This window comes from Desmodus rotundus, chromosome 7 (assembly GCF_022682495.2).
Source record: "Desmodus rotundus isolate HL8 chromosome 7, HLdesRot8A.1, whole genome shotgun sequence".
Classification (NCBI taxonomy): domain Eukaryota; kingdom Metazoa; phylum Chordata; class Mammalia; order Chiroptera; family Phyllostomidae; genus Desmodus; species Desmodus rotundus.
The window spans coordinates 83,796,047-83,811,417 of NC_071393.1; the positions used below are offsets into that span (position 1 = coordinate 83,796,047).

At 49.0% G+C, this 15,371-nt stretch overlaps 1 protein-coding gene across 3 annotated transcripts in view; it reads right to left on the minus strand.

The window, feature by feature from the left end:
* The window catches only part of GNB5 (G protein subunit beta 5), a 41,709-nt gene that overhangs the window by 25,243 nt on the left and 1,095 nt on the right, over positions 1–15,371 (minus strand). Inside the window, exons 2-3 of one of the 3 annotated variants that reach the window (XM_045201552.3) lie at positions 9,388–9,531; positions 5,415–5,526 (exon numbers count right to left, since the gene is read on the minus strand). In XM_045201552.3, the coding sequence (XP_045057487.2) occupies positions 5,415–5,526; positions 9,388–9,513 (238 nt within the window). In that variant the 5' untranslated portion in view covers positions 9,514–9,531. Of the gene's footprint in view, positions 1–4,968; positions 5,189–5,414; positions 5,527–9,387; positions 9,532–15,371 lie in introns of those variants that run through there. The other 2 variants (XM_024567573.4, XM_024567572.4) reach the window with 2 other exon arrangements.

The following is a 15,371-nucleotide window of genomic DNA, read 5'->3' on the forward strand; positions in this document are numbered from 1 at the left end:
CAGTACACGCAGCGTATCTCCATAGAACATGGAAAAAGTGAATCAACACATTTGCTTCAAACTAAACCAGAGATTTCATTTTCCTAGATTTCTCCCTATACCCTAAAATCAGAATCACCCAAAGCTCCAGCCATAAAGTCTGTCCAAAACCCAACCAACCACCCAATCAACCAATAAATTGAGCCACTTTAAAACGGGCTGGAGCTGCCATCCCAGAGGACCTGCTTTGCATGTCTTTATGTCCCAAACCTCTGGAATGTCAAAGCAGGGCAAAATGACCTTTGCACTGGGCCTAAAGCAACACTGTGCCCCAAAGAACTGTTTGCAAAGACAACAGCAGTTATTGTGACTACCGGACTGTTGACAACCGGACTGAAAATTAAAAACTGCCTAGAATTAACATCACTGTGTTCTATTATCTGCATCAATGAAAACATCTTCCTCCTGCTGACGTCACTGTCCCCCTTCTCGTTCTCAGAAACACCCCTTGCCTTTGCCTCCTAATCGGAACGTTGTCTGGGCTGCTGCCTAAATCGGTGCTGCCCTAGTAGCTGTTCTTATTGGTCTCAAATAAATGCTTGTTGCCTCTCACTTTGAAAGGCCTTTTTATTTATAGGTTAACAAGCCTTTGAGAGTGAAGCCTTTCGTAAGGCTACAGTTAGAACAGACGGAAAAGTGAATAGCACCCGATGGTAGATCCTGTGGTTTGCCCAAATTTCCTCTGGGTTTGCACTTACAGAAATTGCATAAATCGTCTTTCAGCTGCTTCCTAGACAGTACTGGCACCTTCCCCAGGGGAACTGGGGGGTCCGCACGATGCCCCACACCGCCTCAGGGGCTGCCACCCAGTGGAGTGAAATGGACCCTGCACCCATCCCGCCCTGTCTGCGCATCTAGCCTCTCTTCTAGATCATTCATCAGTTTAATTTCAGGTTAAGGACTCTTTACACATGAACAATCTCCTCCTGTTCTTGATCCCGACTCCCATCCCAGCGCTCATTTTTATTGTAAAAGCAGTAAATTCACAGATGGGGATAAAGGGAGAAGTGCCCTGGCTGGTGTGGCTCAGTGGATTGAGCGCCGGCCTGTGAACCGAAAGGTCACCGGGTCCATTCCCAGTCAGGGCACATGCTTGGGTTGCAGGTCAGGTCCCCAGCTGGGGTGTGCAAGAGGCAACCAGCTGATGTATCTCTCACACATCGATGCTTCTCTCCCTCCCTTCCCCTCTCTCTAAAATAAAGTCAGATTTTTTTTAAAGTGAGAAGTATCTCTATATCCCCACTCTCTAGACCCCTCCCTAGAGATGAGTTTCTTACGCTCCCTGCCAGACTTCCGGCACACACAAGCATCTCCTGATTAAGCTAAAGAGACCATGTCACACATACTGTTCTGCACTTGCTTCCCACCCCCAACAATGGCACCTTTTCTCTCTTTCACACACACACACACACACACACACACACACACAAATTTACTTCTTTTCTTTTTAAAATAAACCTCAAATTTCAACCTGGCATGGTGAGAGGGAGAGCTGGACGAGGAGCCTGGCCCCTGGTGCCTCCTCCCTGTTCTCCCTTGAAGGAGCTGCAGAACCTTCGGGAAATTCCCTGGATCCAACCTCATTCACAGAAAAAGAGACCGGGTGGTTAGGAGAAGAAACTTTTTGGGCCTGAAGATGAAAAGGCTGAAGCAGGGGATGCCTCTAGTTCTAAGAGCTGTGTGACAGGTCCTCCTGGTCCTGGACCCTGTGAATGTATGACTTTACATGGCAAATGGGAATTTGCAGACATAAGTAAAGTAAGGCTCTTGCGATGGAAGAATTATCTTGGATTATGCAGGTGGGCCAAAGGTAACCACAGGGTCCTGATAAGGGGTGGGATCAGAGTCAAAGGAGGGGATGTGATGACAGAAACGAGGTTGGGTGATGGGGGTCCACAAGCCAAGACACGCAGACGGTCTCTAGAAGCTGGAAAAGGCAAGGGATGGGTTCTGCCCTGGAGCCCCCGGAAGGCATGCAGCCCTGCTGGCCCATTGCAGACTTCTGACCTCCAGATCTGCAACAGAATAAACTTATGTAGCTTTAAGCCACTCTGTGGAAATGTGTACGGTAGCAACAGGAAACTAATACAAGCTGTAGTAACCTCCTCATGATTCTAAAGTGCCTTAGACTCAAGCAAGGAAGCACTTACCAATGGTAGAAGGCAAGCAGAAGGGACGAGGAGAAACATCCAGGGCAGGAAAGCTCTGGAAGAATAACAGGAAACACAGGGACAAGGGCATGGGGCTTCAGGCCGAGGCGTTTGATGTGGGCTGGCTTCCCCTCACACCCCCACATAAGCCACTTCCTGTGTGATGCTGGCAGAGGAGATGAGGGCCCTACAGAATGGATGCTGTCTGAGGGTCAAAGGGATGACAGGTGGAGATATTGGTCTGGAATCGGGAAAAGTTCACTTTTCCTCCAAGTTTATGTTCTACAATTCTGTTGACTTTTTTTTTTTTTTAAGAGAGAGAGAGAAGGAGGGAGAAAGAAAGGGAGTGAAACATTGATGTATCAGAGATATATCGATCTGTTGCCTCTCCCACACCTCCAACCAGGGACCGGGTCTGCAACCCAGGCATGTGCCCTGACTGGGAATCAAACCAGTGACCTTTCAGTGCTCAATCCACTGGGCCACACCAGCCACAGCTCGTGTTGACTTTTTAAAGCCGAGAATTAGGGCGAGTCATAACTAACAGAGGGCTGACCAGCCATCCTGGTGTGCCCAGTACTGAAGGGTTTCCAGAGACTTAAAACTTAGCATTTTACAACTGAGAGTCTCGGGCAAACCGGGATGACTCGGCCACTTTAAGTTTATGGCCTGAAGAGGTTTCCCCCACAAGGGTAAGGGTCACAGGGCCGTCTATAGAACAGCTATATAAAAACATGCAAGAAAGGGCTTCGAGACTGGAGAGAGCCCAGTGATCCTTTGTCACGGTGAGCTCCCTGGGGAGAGCCTGTGGTCAGAGGAGAAAGAGCAGTTCTGATTGCTAACAAGATCCCAGGGGCTGGGATGGAGGGAGGGGCCAGCGTGTTAAGAGGGTCACCCTGTGAACCCTAAAGACACCAGGTAGGGGCAGGGCTTAGGGTCAAGAGAAAGGCTCAAGCCATGTGCTCAAGTCCTTAAAAATGAGGAAGCCTGGCTGGGAAGTCAGGAGTCAGCAGCGTGGGGGAGGAGAAGAGGGCAGGCAGTGGAATGGCAGGAGCGTGGAGGAGCCAGGGTTTTATACAGGAGAAGTGGTCTGGCAGCTGCGGGGCCATAAAGGGAAACGTGACCATGACCTCTGGTCTTTTCGACTCAATACTCTGCCCTATAGACAGGTGAGGACAGACCCCTCCACAGCGCCAAATTTGGTCCAGACCTCTGAGGGCAGGGGCGGGGTTCCCTATTGTACGGCTGCATCTGGACTTGACAACCTCTCTGCCTTAAGGCAGCTTCCACACTCACAGAAGGGGCTGACAATCCCAGTGGGCAGCCTGCAACGGTGGGTGAGAGTTTCGAGAAGCCCTCTGCACCGAGCACAAAGGCTCTGCAGGAACGCTGAAGTGAGGCTGGGCTGGAGCTCTGCCTGCCCGCACTGGGGTCAGGACCCCACCACTTTTTGGCTGGGGTCTTTCCACAAGTCCTTTCTCTTCTCTGTGCCTCAGTTTCCTCTTCTGTAAAATGGAGAGATCAGACTACCTCAGATAGTACCATGCTCACAGTACGATCATTATCATCTGCAGAGTGTAGGACTTTGCGAAGGGAAACGGGGAAGACTCTGTCCCATGCCTCCCAATATCCATGCCTCACTTTCTCCCCGACACAGAAACCCAGCTCTGTTTGAGGTTGGAAATGTGCCCAGTTCAGTCCTCCCTTTCCCAGCCTCCCTTGCAGTGGTTATGTGACTTGGCCAGTGAAAAGCAAACAAAAATCAATTGGGAAGAAGGAAAATTTGAGGAAAAACTTTTGCTTTCCTGGTGAAAAGGAGAAACGGAGGCTGGTAACCACACTCCCCCCCCCTCCTCCTGTCTAGGACCCAGGGGTGATGTTTGGAGCTGCGGCAGTGATATTGCAGTCGTGGGGCAAAGCCCGGGCTCTCAGGGTGGTCAGAAAGATAGGAACGTGGACCCCTGGCGGCGCACTGGGCAGCCGAACCAAGCTGGCGATGGTCTACTCTTGTTCTTGTTATCGAAGAAAACTAACTCCCAACTTGCTTAACTACTTTCTGAGGGGTTTATAGTTAATTGTAGCTGGATAGTTTCTAAATTATACTGGGGCTCAGTGTGACTCCTGTTGAAAGGAGGCCCCTACAAAAGCGCAGCACACTCTAGGTGCAGGCCACCTGCTTCTATCAAGCGATTTGCAAAGAAAGGAATCAGGTGCTAAGGACCTAGCACAAACCCAGCCTTTCTCTTCCAAATGGAATTTAAAGGAGATGGTACCAAACAGGAATGGCAGAAGTACAATGGATAGGTGTGCTCGAGGACACCAAGGGGACTTCATGCTCAGCAAAGCGGAGCTGAGAAGTAAGCAGATAAAGCCACTTCCCCAAGCTTGGTGCCGGGCCCAAAGTCTGCTGAGGACTAACACAGTGAAGGGAAGCTGGTCCTGCCGAGAGTCCCTTCACCTAGGTATTTAACTGCCCACTCAAAAAAATCACAGAGCTGGCTCTAAATTATGGTAATGGCCAATATTGTTAAGATTGCTATTCTCTTTTATGCCAACCATATTGCAGCCATTAAAACAGCCTCAAATGAACTAAATCGTTGGACTTAGTAAGCTCCTCTACTTCCCTTCCCCCATCCTGCTTTCCACCCCCAAGAGAGGGGGTAGATTGGAAAAACGAGCTTTTAAATCAAAGTCTGGTTCCGTGTAAGAGCAAAACTGAGAAAAGACACAACAGTGATGGAGGAGGCCAAGTACTTAAAAAACCAAAACAGGAGTTTACCCTAGGCCGCGTCCCCACAAGCTCTCCGGGCTAGCCACCACTGACCATAACCTCTACCCCGCTCCGCCCGGGAGGGGCAGGAATGCGATCAGTTTGCATCTTCGTGGCAGGTGACGATGGTAAATGGTCCCACCATCCTTCGTCCGGAGCCCAGCGGTCAGGGCGACCACCAGTCGCCTCGGCCCAGAGGCGGGTGGGGGCTCTCTGCCAGGTGCCGGGAGCCTGCAAGGGCCGCCCAGCTCCAGCCGGACATCCGTGTCCCCGGGGACTTGCGGCCACTCCCCGCGTCTCACCTGGCGCCGAGAAGCCCGGGGACGCCCGGGGGACGCCCGGGGCTCGCATCCCCCCACCCCCGGGGCCGGGTGCTGGCACCCTCCTCCCGGGAACCCGGTGTCTTTCGGCGCCCACCTCCCAGCGGGCAGCCCCCGCCCGGGCCCCGCACTCACGCTCCACGTCGTGAAGCTTGGCCCGCTCCTCCTCCAGTTTGCCCTTGAGGTTTTCGGCCTCGCTTTTCAGCGAGGCCAGCGTCTCGTTCTCGTGCAGCCCGTCCGTGGCCATCTTCGTGCGGGGAAGCGGCAGGGAGGGAAGCGGAGAACCGCGATGCGATGCGGGCTAGCTGCCGCAGGAGGCCCCAGCGGCCGCGGGCGCAGCTCCAGCCGCCGTCACCCCCGCGCGCGGCCCCGCCCTCCGGCGCTGACGCCAGCAGCTGCCGGCCGGGCTGCAGCACCCGCGCCGACCCCCTCCCCGCCGGCCTCTCCCGCGGGCACAGCGCCCCCTGCGCGCCCCTGCCCTGCGCCTGCGGCGCGCGCCCTGGAGCAGAGCCCCGGAACCTGGCCCCCTTTAGCGCTGCTGCGTTTTCTGCCCGTGGGAAGCAGGGAGCGTGGGTCCCATTTTACCGATGGGAAAACCGAGACTCGGGGGTGATACCGGACTTGGTGGAGGACCTGCACGTACTGAGGGCCAAGCTGGGATTTCAGGACGGCCGGGCTCCTGGGAGTCTGGTGAACTCGCAGTGACACTGCCCTCTCTCCCCCTCCCGCATCCCTCCCTCCCCGCACGGACAGGCCTTCACTGGGACTTGAGGGCTGTATTGGTAGAGACCGGGGAGGGCAGGGCAACGTGTTCCGGGCATCACTGATACCTGGCCAATTCTGGGTTGCTATGTTGCTTCCCCGACAGCGAACCGGAAACTTGCCTCGTTTATTGATTTTAATAATCAAAAAACGAGTTCTGACTTTCGAGAAGCTCTGGGGTCTTAGCACGCCCGCTCCTGGTTTTGCTTTTTCTTCCTTCACTCCGGAATTAAGTACGGGGGCAGGGTGGGGACAGGGCACACGGGGGCCCAGACTCGGGGCTTCCAAGCGGGTGCCCGGTGATCTCAGACCAGTCACTTCTGAGGCAGCTTCCTTCACTCTGGAATGAAGGGTCGCTACCGTTCGCTCAAGGACGCAAGCATCCCTCTTTCCAGTCCCCTACAGTGCCAGGCACTGTTCCAAGTGCTTTGCATTAATAATTCTCAACAGTCACCCTGAATGGGTGCTATCATCATTCCCACTTTACAAACGAGACAACTGAGGCACAGAAAGGTTAAAGGATTTGCTCGGTTCACACTCCCAAGTGGCAAAGGCAAGATTTGGACCCAGTCAGTCTGGCTCCATTCGGTTACAGCTTCAGGACTCCCGTGTGGAGGACGCAACCCAAGGCTCCTTCCTCTTTCCCTCCGCATGAGCTCGCATGTGTGATTGTGTAAAGACTGTAGAGGCAGATCAAAGTTACAGATTCTGAAGTGAAACATCGCCAAGGGGAATCTGGGTGCTAACCCCACCCTCTTTGTACCCCCTCCTCTCCTGCGGAGTGCAGCCTTGACTTGCTATCCTGAGCCCTAAGAAAAATTGGAAGTAATTCATACTAATATTATTATTACTCATATTAATATGTTAGGTGCTCAGTTATTGTTAGTTTATAAATGGCCCCGTATAAAACAGCATATAAATATATAAAACATGTGATTAAAAAGAAAATAAATCAAGTATATAAAGTACACGAATGTTTTAGATATTCAACTATTTATAGATCTGTTTCAGAGTTGGCAGAGCAAAAGGTTAAGAGCAGAGGCTCTGTGTAGATCAGACTCCCCGAGGGGCAAAGCCTGGCCGTGCTGTGTGGCCTCCGGCGATTTACTTCATTTCTCTGTGTCTCAGGCTCCTCATCTGTAAGTGGGGATGACACCTTCCTCAGGGTCCTCATCAGGAGTGACTATGTAGAGCACTCGGAGCAATGTGTGGCACACAGCCTGGGCTTATTATTATTATTAAGGCTGCCTGATACACGAGCAATCCACGTGAAGTAATGTAAATGAGGGGACACTCCTCACCAGGGTCCTCTCATCACCTCCTCAGGCCGACACCTCCGGGACCATGGTGTGATATTTGAGGTTGCCAGTCTGTGAAGACCTGGGGTGAGGGGTGCTTCGTGCTCGTGTGCGCCCTCCTGTGGAGGTTCTGTGTGTAAAAGAAATCCCAAACACCCGCGGATCTGGAAAGTGTAGCTAGCATTTACAGATAAGGCCACGCAACTTTTTAATAGCTGGAAAAGTGCTGTCCTGTTCTAGGGGCTCAGTCCTTGTTTTCAGTGAGGAGTATGGAGATCTGCTGCGTTTCAGCAGTGGGGGAGACACAGGGCTGCCCTTAGACAGAGAAGGGCCCACTGGAGGCTGTTGTCTACACAATCCCAAAACCTGGATGAAAGGCCCGTCATTTGGATGTCTCCTCAGCCAAAGGCGCCTGTCTGAGTGTTTGGGAACCCCCAGCTGTTGAGACGGAGATAGCTGTGGACAGTCCCCTGAAGACTATCTCCACGCAGGGCCTCTGACCTGGGGAGAATCTATGATGCTACAGATCTGGGATTCTGGGCTCCTTCTGTCCACAAAGGAAGTTGTTTAAAAAAACAGAAGAACTAGTGCTGATTAATAAACAGCACTGCTCCAGGGCGGTGGGGCAGCCACCGGAAAGCAGGCTGTTTGACAATTTGCAGAGCCAAGGTTAGAACACAGTGTGCTGCAGGCGGAAGCCCATCACACTGAGCCTGACCTCTGACATCAGGATTACGAAGCTGTACCAAAGCCTGTCTGCCACCCTGGGCTGTTCATTTGCCATTTACTTTATGGGGATAATTTTTTTTAATCGCTGACAGGGATTACAGGAGAACCAGGAGGATGAACACTGCCTTCTCCTCATTTGTTAGGCACAATGTAAAAGTCATCTTTCCTTTTTTTGATGTAGGGTTTTAAAAATGTGTTAATAATTGAGGATTTCACCCTTGCTGATGTGGCTCAGCAGATTGAGTGCCGGCCTGTGAACCGAAAGGTCACAGGTTCGATTCCCAGTCAGGGCACATGCCTGGGCTGCAGGCCAGGTCCCCAGTTGGGGGCGTGCAACTGATCGATGTATCTCTTACACATTGATGTTTCCCTCTCTTTCTTCTTCCTTTCCTCTCTCTCTAAAAGTAAATAAATAAAATCTAAAATAACAACAACAACAATAATAATAATAATGGAGGATTTTTCTACTAGGCTTTGGAGAAGAGTGCTTTACCACTTTTGACCAGGTTGAGGCTGGGCTCAGCCACACTGCTGAGCAGAGCTTTGCAAATCCTCTGAGACATGACCAATTCCTAGGGCTTCAGCTATGCTGTGGACATTTTTTTGCTGCAAGACCTGGATATAGATCTCCCATAATTAAAGATCTGGATATAAACCTGTGCATAGCCACCTCCAGTGAGGACTGACTTGTGTACTTGAAAACTGCCAGGATCTGTGTTCAGTCCCTAGCCCTCACTGAGCTCCTAGGTTCAAGGAACACTTTTCCTTGGGCTTAATTTTGCTCATTACCCAGGCCCTGTGTGGTTCAGTCTTCAGCGGTACTGTTTCTAGGGGCAGCCGGCACAGGGCCTTTGCAAAGGTGCTCCCAGGCTGTTTATTTGCCAGAGTCCCTTTTAGCTTGGTTGCTTGCCAAGCAGACCAATAGAAGACAAACAAAAAAGCATTAGCTCTAAAAAAATAATACTAGCTGTAACATTCATTGGGCATTGCCTGTGCTTGGTACTGTTTTAAACACTTCATCAAGTAAACTCAGTTGGTTCTCATGAAGCCCTATGAGATAGGTGGTATTGTTCCTTTTTTACAGATGGTGCACAACTACCAGAGAACAGAGCTAGGACTTGAGCCCAGGGAGTCAGAGACCAGAGTCCACACCCTGAGCCCCTAGCCCCCCATGCTATACTGCGGTACCCAGCCTGGCTGTGCTGAAAGTGTTTACGTGTGTACACTGGTTCTATGGCAACTTCTCTGTCACAGGACCTGCACGTTAGACATTGCTTTAAGATCAGTAACTACTTAAATTTCTAAACAGTTACACTCACAATTTCTGCACATGCTGAACAGTAGCTGAGCTGTTGAGACTTCTTGAACACTGGTCTCAGAGCCCTTTGTTTGAAACATTTGTCGCAGGAGCCAAATACGTTAACTAGAAAGGTCTGATCACACATCTTTAACCCAAGATGAAGCTGAAAGAGAGATAGAGAGAAAAGGGACGTAAGAAAGTCAACCGAGAAAGCTTTCTTAAAGTTCATCTTCCTTTTATCACGGTAGTTGTTCAGACATCTGCATGTGGGATAAAGTATCTGCAGTTAATCTGTAACCTCTGATTCACTGCAACAGGCTGGGTCAACACCAATGCATTCATTTAATCAGTAAGACATCTATTTAAAGCATCAGACAATAGGTTTTCTGAATTTGTTTAACTGGTTATTTTGGCAGCTTGCATACATGGACATAATTGATTTTTGTGGCACAATATTTCCTTAAAATTGATTTTAGACTGGAAGGGAGGGAGGAAGAGAGAGAGAGGGAGAGGGGGAGAGAGAGAGAGAGATCTGTCATTCCACTTATTTGTGCATTCATCAGTTGATTCCTGTGTGTGCCCTGACTGGGGACAGAACCCGCAATCTTGGCCTATCCGGATGATGCTCTAACCAACTGAGCTACCTGGCCAGGGCCTGCTGCATAATGTTAATTCTGCAGGGCTTCAAAATGGAATGCATGGTTGTAATGAATAGTATAGTTTGAAGCTTAAAAAGAAAAAACTGTTCCCTTTAGGGTGAAATTTGGGGGTAAAGACAGGAGTCAGAAAATGGCAGAGCCTGACCCCAACCAATACCATGAGGCCGAGGACCTGTGGGGTTGGCTCCCTGCCAGGAATGCACTATCCCACTTACTCACTAACCATGTGACAGCCACAGACCCAGGATCCCTGCCTGTCCACCTAGAAGTCCACAGGTCCAGGCCACTGAAGGGAGGGCCACCTTGAAGCAGAACCATCCAGTGGCTAAAGGTGCTGGCTCTGGCTGAGTGGATCCTGGCCCGCTTGCTTAGGCAAGTTACTTACCCTCTCTGCATCTTTGTTTGCTGATCTCTGAAATGAGGGTCTTAGAATCCACCTCACAGGGTTGCCAGGGGAATTCTAAATAACAGTGCATGAAGCACTTAGCTCACGGCCAGAATATAGTGAGTGCTCCAGAGATGTCATGCTGCCCAGCGAGTGGCTGTAAATAGCAGCAGCAGCAGCAGCAGCAGCAGCAGCAGGAAGGAGGGATGGGGAGGCTGCAGATGTGGACCAAGCAGAGAGGAGCCTATGGCCACAGTTCAGGCCAGAAATGGTGAAGGCTTCTGGTGAAGGCCTGAACTAAACCAATGCTATGGGATGGATGTGGACCACATTTAGGAGGGAGATGGAGCTGGACTTGGTGATGTGTGGGGATGAGGAGAGGGAGATGTCTCTGGTGTCTCCTAGGTTTCTGTTTGGGAGGTGGAAGGGTCGTGGTGCCATTGTTGGAGATGGAGGGCCAGGAGGTCACGGAGGGAGGGGGCAGCCGTCTATGGTAGCTGTGCCAACTGAACAGGTGTTCCAAAGAGTGGGTCATGTCAAGGTTCAAAGAAATGATGTTTTTCCTGCATCCCTGAGTCTGCAGATATTTAGAGGCACTGGCCTGAACACTTTAACAGAGCCGAATTTGCAAGGGATGCATTTGTGGGGCAGGTGGCAGTGGGGATACCTCTGAGGAGAATGCCACCATGGGGCTGGAGAGAGAAGGGGGAGCTCCTACAGCACAGGGACAGCTGGCATAGTTCTTGGGACCACTAAGTAACAAAGGAGTAGAGGACAGTCCCTCAAGGATGAGAAATCAGAGGGGAACACCTACCAACCACCACGGAGTGCTTGGCCCTGACCTCCCATAGCCACTCTGGGAAGGAGGCACGACCTCTTCGCTGTTACAGCTGAGGAAAGGCTGAGGGACAACATGAGTTCAAAGTCAGTGGTGGAGCCCAAATCTGTAGGTAGTGGGGCTCCACAGCCCTTACCACTGAGCTTGCGCTGCCAAGCTGCTCTGCTTTGTCTTTAGTGAGTTAAAGAATGCAAACAGCCTGCCCACCAGAGCCTGGCCTGCGGTGGGGGCCTGGTAATGTCACCCCAGACTGCCCACACCTGCCCAGGGGGCCAGTCACAAGGTCATTCTGAGAACTCGAAGTAATAGCATTAGGAAAGGAAGCCATGGGTTTTTCAGCAAGGGAGCAATGTCATGTAAGTGGATTATTCCAGCATTTGTACGTCCACAAATAGGTCAGAGACAGAAGGCACAGCAGGAAAATCAGCCAGGTCCAGAGACTGGATCATGTTCTGCGGAAGAGGGAATGAGGTCTGGACAGCAGCAACTGCAGGAAGGAGAGTTGAGGGGAACCAAGTGGAGAAGAAATGGAAGGGTGGCTAGGGGCTTCGGAAGAGAATTAGAAGAAACGGTCAACATTCCAGATCTGGATGGAGACAATGTTTTCCTTCCCAAACTGATTTCCTTTCAAATTAGAAGAGCTGCCTATGTTTATTACAAATAATTGGAAACAGAAGAACATAAAGAAGGAAAATTAATCACCTACGTGCTCTATGTTAACAAATAACTGTTAATATTTTGTTAACAGTTACTCTATTAGCATTTTGTTTTCTTCCAGTATCTTAATAAACATGTGTATATATTTTTAAAAATTAGAATTACATGCCATACATAAGTTTTCACATTAGTTTTTTTAAATAGTGTTTTGTTCTTCACATGGCGTTGCATATTCTTGGAAAACACTATATTTTTTTAATGGAGACCACAAGTTTGAGTCATATTAGTCAAATCATATCACACAACTAGCATTTTAGATCTGGTTGGTTAAACATGGGCAAGCTATAAAACAAACTTGAAAGATTATAGTATTTTAAAAGCATAAGTGTTATACATGGTTATCATAGAAAGTTTGGAAAAATAAAAAAGGTGTAAGGAAGAAAAGAATCACCCATAATCCCACTGCCCAGAGACACGTCTTTTCACATTTTGGTGTATGCAAGAATAGATTTTTAGGACAATTTGTTCATGTAATCTGTTTATATTTTTATATCTGAATGCTTTTCATTCAGTACTTATATCATGAGCTAGATTTAATTTTAGTATAATCTATTGTACTCATTATCAATAATCCTTTTTATGATGAGGGAACTTTCCACAGCTAGAGCAAAGGCTTCAATGAGCATTCGGACAAGAAAAAGATAAAAATGCCCCATTTTAACAATTTTGATGTGAAGTCGCTCTGCAGAAAGAGTTCATAGACCTACTCAAAACTTCACCTAACCCTTCCTTTGCCAATCACAAAATTTCTTGGAAATGTTTAACCTAAATATATAGTTTAAAAATTACCCCAAAGCCCATATTTTCTTAAATATATTTATTGATTATGCTATTACAGTTGTCCCATTTCCCCCCTCACTCCACTCCATCCTGCCCACCCCCTCCCTCCCACATTCCCCCCTATAGTTCATGTCCATGGGTCATACTTATAAGTTCTTTGGCTTCCACATTTCCTACACTATTCTTACCCTCCCCCTATTTTCCACCTATCATCTATGCTACTTATTCTCTGTATCTTCCCCCCTCCCCCTCCCACTCCCCTGTTGATAACCCCCCACGTGATCTCCATTTCTGTGGTTCCGTTCCTGTTCTAGTTGTTTGCTTAGTTTGCTTTTGTTTTTGTCTTAGGTGTGGTTGTTAATAACTGTGAGTTTGCTGTCATTTTTACTGTTCATATTTTTTATCTTCTTTTTCTTAGATAAGTCCCTTTAACATTTCATATAATAAGGGCTTGGTGTTGATGAACTCCTTTAACTTGACCTTATCTGAGAAGCACTTTATCTTCCCTTCCATTCTAAATGATAGCTTTGCTGGATAGAGCAATCTTGGATGTAGGTCCTTGCCTTTCATGACTTCAAATACTTCTTTCCAGCCCCTTCTTGCCTGTAAGGTCTCTTTGGAGAAATCAGCTGACAGTCTTATGGGCACTCCTTTGTAGGTAACTGTGTCCTTTTCTCTTGCTGCTTCTAAGATTCTCTCCTTCTGCTTAATCTTGGGTAATGTAATTATGATGTGCCTTGGTGTGTTCCTCCTTGGGTCCAGCTTCTTTGAGACTCTCTGAGCTTCCTGGACTTCCTGGAAGTCTATTTCCTTTGCCAGACTGGGGAAGTTCTCCTTCATTATTTGTTCAAATAAATTTTCAATTTTTTGTTCTTCCTCTTCTCCTTCTGGTACCCCTATAATTCGGATGTTGGAACATTTAAAGATGTCCTGGAGGTTCCTAAGCCTCTCCTCATTTTTCTGAATTCTTGTTTCTTCATTCTTTTCTGGTTGGATGTTTCTTTCTTCCTTCTGGTCCACACCGTTGATTTGAGTCCCAGTTTCCTTCGCATCACTCTTAGTTCCCTGTACATTTTCCTTTGTTTCTCTTAGCATAGCCTTCATTTTTTCATCTAGTTTTCAACCAAATTCAACCAATTCTGTGAGCTTCTTGTTTACCAGTGTTTTGAACTGTGCATCTGATAGGTTGGCTATCTCTTTATCACTTAGTTGAATTATTTCCGGAGCTTTGAAGTGTTCTGTCATTTGGGCCATTTGTTTTGGTCTAGGTGCTTCTGTTACTTAAAGGGGCAGAGCTTTAGGTGTTCACTGGGGCAGGGTAACGCTGGTGGCTGCGCTGTGACGCTGTACGTGGGGGAGGGGCCGAGAGGGAGTAATGGCGCCCACTCCACTCTGCCGGATTTCAGTCACTCCCTCCGCTACCCACAGTCAAATTGGGACCCTCTGGTGCTGGTTCCTGAGTGGGTGGGCTTGTGCACGCCCTAGGCCCCTGTGGGTCTCTCCAACAACCTCTCCTGTGAGGCTGGGAGTTTCTCCTGCTGCCACCCCAACCCCCACGGGTGTTTTCAATCAGAGGTTTGAGGCTTTATTTCCCCCTGCACTGGAGCCCTGGGTTGCGTGGTCTGCTTCGCTTCCCGCCGTTCGTCCTGGTTTATCTGTGCGCGAGTGTGGGGCTGCGGGGTGCTACCTGCCGCTCTGCCTGCCCCGTTCTCCGCCACTCTGAGTCCGGCCCTCTCGGTTTATCTGTGCGCAAATGTGGGACCGCAGGGTCTGCTAGTGGTCAGACTGCCTGCCCCGTTTGTCCCACACTCCGCCAGTCTCGGTCCCGCCACAGCAACGCAGTCCTCCCTGCCCTGGCTGCCCGTCTCTGCCCCTCCTACCGGTCTGGATGAATGTTTATTTTTTATTTCCTTGGTGTCGGACTTCCTTGCCATTCGATTTTCTGTCAGTTCTGCTTGTGCGAGGAGGCGCAGTGTGTCTACCTACGCCACCATCTTGGTTCTCCTCCAAAGCCCACATTTTAAAAAAGAGTTAATGCCAAAGTTATCAAGTCAGAAGGGAAAGTCCCCATCACCTGTCCCGCATTCACTCCCCTTTAGATTGGTGCAGATTCTTCCAGACTTTTCTGACACCTTAGAGATGGGCTGTTAACTGCTTGTTTTTCAACTAACTTCTTCAGTTAGTACTTTAGATCTGTCTGTCTTTCTGGTAATAGCTTGAGACTTAGTCTATACTATGGAGTATCATAATTTATTAAACCTATCTCCTATTGTTGGTTAATACTCCTATAGGGTATCTCCAGTTTTTACTTTCAAAATCATGCTTCATTGACCAAATTAAAAATGGGCCTAAGAACCCTCATACTTTGCTGGTGGGAATGTAAAATGGTGCGGCTGCTGTGGAAAACTGGCAGCTACTCAGAGTTAAACAGGGGTGTTACCATATGGACCTGTCAGTCCACTCCTAGGTACACACCCAAGGTAACCGAAAGCATATGTTCACATAAAAACTTGTATGTGAATGTTTGTAGCAGAGTTTAAGCCAAAATGTAGAAACAGTTCAAATGTCTATCAGCTGATGGATGGATAAATAAAATGCGGTGTATCTATACAATAGAATGTGAT